This window comes from Hyla sarda, chromosome 10 (assembly GCF_029499605.1).
Source record: "Hyla sarda isolate aHylSar1 chromosome 10, aHylSar1.hap1, whole genome shotgun sequence".
Lineage (NCBI taxonomy): Eukaryota > Metazoa > Chordata > Amphibia > Anura > Hylidae > Hyla > Hyla sarda.
In genome coordinates, this window is record NC_079198.1 from 71,985,851 (window position 1) to 71,994,134 (window position 8,284).

Consider the following 8,284-nt stretch of genomic DNA (forward strand, 5'->3'; position numbering starts at 1 on the left):
TACAGTAGGTGCCAGTTCTGCCTGTAGGCTCTATGCTCTTTTATCTGTGGGTTTCTGTTCCATATACTAACATAATTTTCCCCCACAGTTGAGGTTGTGGATAACACGTTGACTCTGATTATTGTGTCTGTCGTTGGTGGTGTCATCGGGCTTCTTATATTAATCCTCATCATAAAGAAGACAGTCTGCTTCATTATGAAGAAAAATCAAGACAAAAAGTAAGTTCTTGTTCTATATGATTTTTGTTTTTAACAATATGGTCTCTATTTGAAATGTCCAAAATACCGGTATTTAAAGTTTGTGCTTACTTTTGACATCCTTTTTACAGTTTACATAGATGAATAACATACATGCATAAAAAGTTAAGATACTTTGCATACACCATGCTAAATTTTTAATGTGCTAATTCCGAGCCATATCTTACCACCTACATTTACATCAACATCCAAAATTCACCCAACACTGGACTGGGTCAATAATGGGACCAATTGATCCTTATGGTTAATTTGTTTAAAATATGTCACTTCTCAGGCTATGAATAAATTCCCACCTTGCTACATTTTCCTTTGCATTTAAAGGGGTACACCAGCCCTTATACATCATATCGCCTATCCAAAGGATAGGGGATAAGATGTCTGATCGCAGAGTCCCACCGCTGAGGACCCCTTCAAGCTGTCATTGCACTCCCACCTTTGTGAGCTCTCCGTTATGCTGGAGGCTCCAAATGTGTAGCGTGACAACCATGGGGTCAGAGTATCGCGATGTCACTACTCCGCCCCCCGTGTGACATCATGCCCCGCCCCCTCAATGCAAGTCTATGGGAGGGGACGTGACTCATTTTCAGAATTTTCACAAGGCTAAATCATTCATCTGGGCCCTTTCCTGCAATCAGTGGTCGGTAACACATCCCTTATTATATGGGGAGATTTGGGGCCTAATTTTCCAGTATGTCAAAATGGCTGACAATCGACGAACGAGCGTTTGCAATGCCTCCCAACTTATGAGAGGAAAGAAAGACATACAAGGCGGCACACTATGCATTGGCAATTTTTTTTATCATGCCATGTCCTCTAACCACTCCGATATCCCTGCTCAAGTGAACCCAGCCTCCTGCTTTAGAAACAAAAAGGAATACAGAATAAAGTGGACTTGTACTTATTATGAAAGTTATGTTCATATGAGGAGGAGCACTACCCAGGCTTCTCCTCAATGACTGTATGTTGGCTGCTAACCTAACAGTCTGCAATACCAGGTACGGTCTCTACCCAGTTTACAGAGCTGTGCCTCAGAAGAAGGGGCCAGGCCACAAGAATTGCACAAGCTCAATGACCCCTTCAAACAGATGAATGGCAAGGGTGCGCAAATTCAGAATTGGGGAATTGGAGGAGAGGAGACAGGGGATCGGAGAGGTGAGGACCGATTTGTTTATTTATAGATAGATAGACAAATAAATTAAGTGCCAGTCAATCCACAAAAATAAAATATATACATATATACATTATTATATTCATATACACTCACACAGAGTACGGTGCGTTCGGAAAGTTCATTAGATTGGACATGATTTGAAAAGACATACCAGTGTCTATGTAAAGTCTCACAGCTGACAATGCATGTTAGAGCATAAACCAAGCCATGAGGTAGAAAGAGCTGCTCATAGAGCTCAGAGACAAGATTGTTCTGAGGCACAGATCTGGCGAAGGGTACGGAAAATGTTTAGGGTAAGTATGCTGTGTTTCCACATTGTTCCAGATGTCCTTCGTCCCTACCTGGTCTTAGTACCGGGACAACAGCTCATCCCTCCTAGCTGTGCCGCTGCTGGTGACTAATGCAATCAACATCCCAGCTGAGCACTGGCAGTGCAAAATACTTTGCAGTGCTGAGCCAGGATGTTTCAGTAACAAGCAGGACTCATGGGCACCATCCCCAGATATTGGTACATCACCTGAAAGCCAGGAATGTCCTGCTCAATCTGGGACAGTTTGGACATATGAATTCTCCCGTTTGTCAGCGGATCGCCAGCTCTATCACACAGGACAACATTGGGCTGTTTGGCTGATAAATCCCCAATGTAATAGGGCTCTATTGATTGCTCTGCATGTTCCCCAGCTGGGGTCTGGTTTGTTGCTATGAGTAAACCGTCACTTTGTGACTAATAATCTTGATGCCACTATATTAAAACAGAGAAGAGAGCCCCACCAAAAGATCACTCCATCGCCTCTTTTATGTTCTTTCAATGCTTTTTATTTCAAACTATAGCCTCTACACTGTCTCCCCTCTGAGGCTATATTTACATGATGGAAATTCCGTGCAGAGATTTTGCAGTAGCAGAGTCCCATTGATTTCAATGGGATTCTTCTGCGCTCTTCACATAGCAGAATTTCTGGTGTGGAAATTCAAATTCCCGTGTCAGCAGAAAGAATAGACATGTCTGTCTTTTCTGCAGAATCTATGTGATGGTGCATTTCTGTGCGGTGCTAGCACGTTCAGGGGAATTTTCTGTGCAGGTATTCCCCCCTGTGAACATAGCCTGAGGCTCTTCTGGACCTTTCAGCAGTCAGTGCCAGCTTTGAGGTTCTATAACAACTGCTACACATACCATCCTACTTTGCCAATGTTTATTTGGTGGTTTTAATTTGTTCTGTGCCAAATGCGAAATAACTACAAAACCAAGGAGAAGCGCTTCATGGTGCAATACCATTATGGTTCAGCAAATGCTTAGTGTGAACAGACGCTTACCCCAGGTGGTTGTGCAGACCAAAGCACAACTTTGGGAAGAGCATATGGTAGTATAATTATACCCTCTGAAGCCTTCCCATCAACAACAATGTGATACTTCAAATTTCCTCCAACAAAAATGGGATTACTTGGGTGCTGACGGAACTTTAAGACAACTGTGGACAGGTAAAAGTTTGTTTAATACCCAGCATGCAACTCGTTTCACGGGCCAATCCCACTTCTCCAGGCATAATTAGGTAAGACAAGTGTATCAGTTATATAAGAAGAATTTAACCTATTCAACAACAAAACTTAAAGGGGTTATCCACCATAAGCTGATTTTAGTAGTATGTACCTGCCAGTACTGGGTATTTCCTGTTGAATTTCGTTCTGTAAACTACACATCCCATAGTTCCATAGTTTGTAAGTATGAGGTCACTTTCCTCCCTCTCACACATTAGCCACCACACCAATAGAAACACACCTGTGATCCCTTCAAAGCAATACACCAGTGTTTTCTTAGGCTGGGTTCCCACTACGTTTTCCCCCATACGGGAGCGCATACGGCAGGGGGGAGCTAAAAGCTCGCGCTCCCGTATGTCACCGTATGCGCTCCCGTATGTCATTCATTTCAATGAGCCGACCGGAGTGAAACGTTCGGTCCGTTCGGCTCATTTTTGCGCCGTATGCGCTTTTACAACCGGACCTAAAACCGTGGTTGACCACAGTTTTAGGTCCGGTTGTAAAAGCGCATACGGCGCAAAAATGAGCCGACCGGACCGAACGTTTCACTCCGGTCGGCTCATTGAAATGAATGACATACGGGAGCGCATACGGTGGCATACGGGAGCACAAGCTTTTAGCTCCCCCCTGCCGTATGCGCTCCCGTATGGGAGAAAACGTAGTGTGAACCCAGCCTAACCAGGGTGCCTACAGCTATTGCAAAATGATCTCTCTCCCACCCAGTGGTCACTCCACCCCTTAAACATAACAGGCTCCGTCTGATCACCTGACTAGTGTCAAGTCTCGACACACTGCAACCTGGGAAATCCTGAGACATGAGTAATTTAGTATTCTGTTAAAAACAAATATTGGGGCGATAATCTCAGAAGAATTGTGAGAAAACCGTCACACACAGGTACAGACACTATATTATGAACCACACTAACTTTACAGCCTCTGTAGTATAGTCAGTCAAATAAAAAAAATAATCCTGGAACACCCTTTCAACCCTTCATGGGATAACACAATACATAAAAAAAAATTACATAAAAAATACCTACATATAACAAACAATTACACTACAACCACACAAATAATTTTTCTGCATAAAAACAAATGTTAATATATAATACACAAGAAAACCTATATTTATTGCATATAAAAATGTATTAAAATACCAGTATATTATATAAATCCAGCGGATGTATTTTCTATACATTCGTTAAGACCTTGTGAGCCCATCGTGAATCGTGAAAATGTGAAAATGTGAAAACCACATGGAATCATATTAAAAAACTACCACGACCTTGAGCACGGATCTGTCCGATTTTGGGTTCTTTCATGATGTTATAAAAACTGTACAGTGATCCTTCAACTTACTATGGCCTCAACATTCAATAGTTTCAACATACACTGGTCTTTTCTGGACCATTGTAACTTAAAACCAGACTCAACATACAATGCTACAGACAGTCCAGATCTGTGAAACGTGTCAATGGCTCGAAGAACCGACCAATCAGAATGGATATTCACTGGTAAAACACCTGTATTACTGAAGCGTATGCACTGACTGGCTGTCTGGTAGTGCCTCCTACAGTACAGGGAGGTATTACATGTTCTGTACTCTTTACCTGTGCCACAGTTAGCTGCCCCTTTGGACACCAGGTGAGGGCGACTCCATTTTAATTTTTTAGGACATTGCGTGTACTGTACAGGACCCTGAAGACGCTCCTATCCTCTATATAGACAGTGATTACAGCTCCCAGCAGATCTTTCTTACTTTTATATGTAAGGACTTGCTTTATCTACATTAGTTATCTACTTATTTTTGTTTATTCCTCACTTTTTTCCCATTAAGGGAAACAAAAAAACTAATTAGAAACCATATGTACAAAAATGTGATGTGAATATAGCCTAAATTAATAAAGACCCTAAACAAGGCCCTTAAATTAAAAGAGATCCCAGGCCAGACCGCTAAGTAAATAAAGCGTCCTGGTAATGACAAACTATTTTTGAATGTTAGCTTCCTTCTGCAGTGCTTGGTATTAAAAATCTCTGGAATCAAGGTGCTGTTCATTTGGATTTGCATTGTGAATTTCTAATCCCGCAGATAATAGCCTATGTAAATTAATGATTTGAAAAAACAATGATTAAAAAAAAACTTCAGGGCATTTGGTGGGTTGCCAGACCGATTGTATCACTGGGTGTAGTAACAAAAGCGATGGTGTAGGGAGAACCCTAGTTTTAGTATGACCTGATTTAAGAAACCAACTGTTGTATTTGACATTTGAATTCTATTTTAAGTTTCACCCTTTCTTATTCTCAGGAAAGACTGCCTGGTTAGTTCTTCAGTCAATGACAACACAGATAATGCCTCAAAGCAGGAAGCCAAAGCTAAACCAAAAGCATGATGTTTGCACTATTTCATGGACAGTAATGGACTGTGGATCCCTGGTATTGCAGGATCATTTCTCAAGTGGAGAGCATCCTGTGGAATGAGGTTTATCACTTTATCCACTACATATGTTATTCTCTTGCACTGCACAGTTATTATGTTGCCTCCTCTTTTGCCTTAGTTTAGGTGCTGTAAATGCCTATGTATAACACCGTGTAATTTATCAAGGTGAATGTGTTGCTGTTAGAGTAACAGGGTCCTTACATGATCCTTTTTGTCTTTCTTAAAGGGGTACTCCACTGCCCCAGCGGTTGGAATTCCCCCCCCCCCCCCCCCCCAAATGCTGGTGGGTGCAGGCTGCGGGGGTCGTGACGTCATGCCACACCCCCTCAATGCAAGTCTATGGGAGGGGGCATGGCGGCTGCCATGCCCCCTCCCATAGACTTGCATTGAGGGGGTGTGGTGTGACGTCATGAGGGGTGTGGCCCTGAGGTCATGACTAGAGATGAGCGAACTTACAGTAAATTCGATTCGTCACGAACTTCTGGGCTCGGCAGTTGATGACTTTTCATGCATAAATTAGTTCAGCTTTCAGGTGCTCCCGTGGGCTGGAAAAGGTGGATACAGTCCTAGGAGACTCTTTCCACCTTTTCCAGCCCACCGGAGCACCTGAAAGCTGAACTCATTTACGCAGGATAAGTCATCAACTGCCGAGCCGAGAAGTTCGTGAAGAATCGAATTTACTGTAAGTTCGCTCATCTCTAGTCATGACATTGTTCCGACCGCTGGGGCAGTGGAGCACCCCTTTAAGCAAAAGGTTCAGCAGGTGTTTGTGGCGAGGAGGAAGATATTTAACTTTTTTCTATGCATGGGGTGGGGGCTGACAAGAAATCACTGCCATTGTCAGTGGGTGTACATATAGAAATTTATTTCTACAAAACTATATTACACATAGAAATGCACAATTGTCATGAATGAAGAAATACTTGATGTTTTTAAACCATGTACAGCTGAGGATGCCTGCTTGCGTCCCAGCCCGCCCTGCCACTAATCCTCTGCTTACCGTGTCCTGACTATCCTGAGTTATTTCTCCATATAATAGTTTTCTTCTGGTCCTCGGCCTCTACAGTATATTATTAAATGCTGGCACTGAACAACACGTCTGCCAGCCCCCACTTCAGTTGCTGCCTGGGCACTGTTCCTGCTTTCTGGATGAATGTAATAAAATGTATTCTTTAATACAAGTAGTTGTCTTTTTGTCATTTCCACATGAGTCAGTAATTCTGGACTACTGAGGAGTTAAGACAAGGTCAAATGCTGAAAGAGCTGGTGTCACCGATATATAAAACACATTTTATCTGTTCAAGGCCTTCATAGGTACGGAGTAGAGATGAGCGAATTTACAGTAAATTCGATTCGTCACAAACTTCTCGGCTCGGCAGTTGATGACTTTTCCTGCATAAATTAGTTCAGCTTTCAGGTGCTCCGGTGGGCTGGAAAAGGTGGATACAGTCCTAGGAAAGAGTCTCCTGGATACAGTCCTAGGAAAGAGTCTCCTAGGACTGTATCCACCTTTTCCAGCCCACGGGAGCACCTGAAATCTGAACAAATTTATGCAGGATAAGTCATCAACTGCCGAGCCGAGAAGTTCGTGACGAATCGAATTTACTGTAAATTCACTCATCTCTAGTACGGAGCTAGTAAAAAACAAACCACATAGAACAGTTTGGGATGAAGAAGGGGTTTGGGATGGCCTATCCTTAGGAATGGCTGTCAGTGTCAGATCACTGGGGTCCAACTTTCAGCACCCCCACCAGGGCACTGAAGCCACCAGGGTACTTCTGCCATGGACTCCATAGCGGTTGCAATCTGCCTTTACAAACATTTATGAATGAGCCTTTCTTCTCTGAATTCCAGTGTGGTACTGTAACAGTATGCCACCATTGCAACAAGACAGTTCATGAAGTTTCTTCTTTCTAGATCTTCCAAAATCAGCTTTGAGTGGTATTTACTGAGAAATTGGAAACCACAGCAACTCTGTAACTTTAGAAGGTCTCTACTTTGTGACTGAGCATGGTGGTCAAGTGCTAAGGGTCATAGGGGGAGATTTATCAAAACCTGTGCAGAGGAAAAGTTGCTCAGTTGCCCATAGCAACCAATCAGATCGCTTCTTTCATTTTTAACAAGGCCTCTGCAAAGTGAAAGAAGCAATCTGATTGGTTGCTATGGGAAACAGGGCAACTTTTCCTCTGCACAGGTTTTGATAAATCCCCCCCATAGTGCATAAAAGTCACCAACACTATGCTGACTCAGTACCTGCAAAGACCAAACCTCATCTGGTGTTAAAATCAGCAGAACGACTTCCCTGAGAGATTCATGGCATGCGTTTCCATTGCTGAGCAGCAAGCACAATTCTAAGCATGGGATGGAAGTGTGTAAAGCAAGGTGCCACAGAAACCTGGAGGAGTGGAAATGTGTTCTGCAGAGTGATGTACATCATACTTCTTTCTCACCGAGTCTGACGCACGAGTCTGGGTTTGGTGAATGCAAGGAGAACACGACCTGCCTGACTGTATTATACCAGCTGTTTGGTGGAGCAGGAATGATTCCATTGGTTTGTTTTTCAGGGGTTGGCCTAGGTCCCCAAGTTTAAAGGGGTACTACCGTGGAAAACGTTTTTTTTTAAATCAACTGGTGCCAGAAAGTTAAAAATATTTGTAAATTACTTCTATTAAAAAATCTTAATCTTTCCAGTACTTTTTAGGGTCTGTATACTACAGAGGAAATGCTTTTCTTTTTGGAACACAGAGCTTTCTGCTGACATCATGACCACAGTGCTCTCTGCTGACATCTCTGTCCATTTTAGGAACTGTCCAGAGCAGCATATGTTTGCTATGGGGATTTTCTCCTACTCTGGACAGTTCTTAAAATGGACAGAGATGCCAGCAG

At 42.9% G+C, this 8,284-nt stretch overlaps 1 protein-coding gene across 1 annotated transcript in view; it reads left to right on the plus strand.

Annotated features, from left to right (window-relative positions):
* SCN4B (sodium voltage-gated channel beta subunit 4) overlaps positions 1-5,692 on the plus strand; it is a 67,855-nt gene extending 62,163 nt beyond the window's left edge. The window contains exons 5-6 of the mRNA XM_056542765.1: positions 89-218; positions 5,267-5,692. Of these exons, the coding sequence (XP_056398740.1) occupies positions 89-218; positions 5,267-5,351 (215 nt within the window). The 3' untranslated portion in view covers positions 5,352-5,692. The remainder of the gene's footprint in view (positions 1-88; positions 219-5,266) is intronic.
* The last annotated feature ends 2,592 nt before the right edge of the window (positions 5,693-8,284 follow it).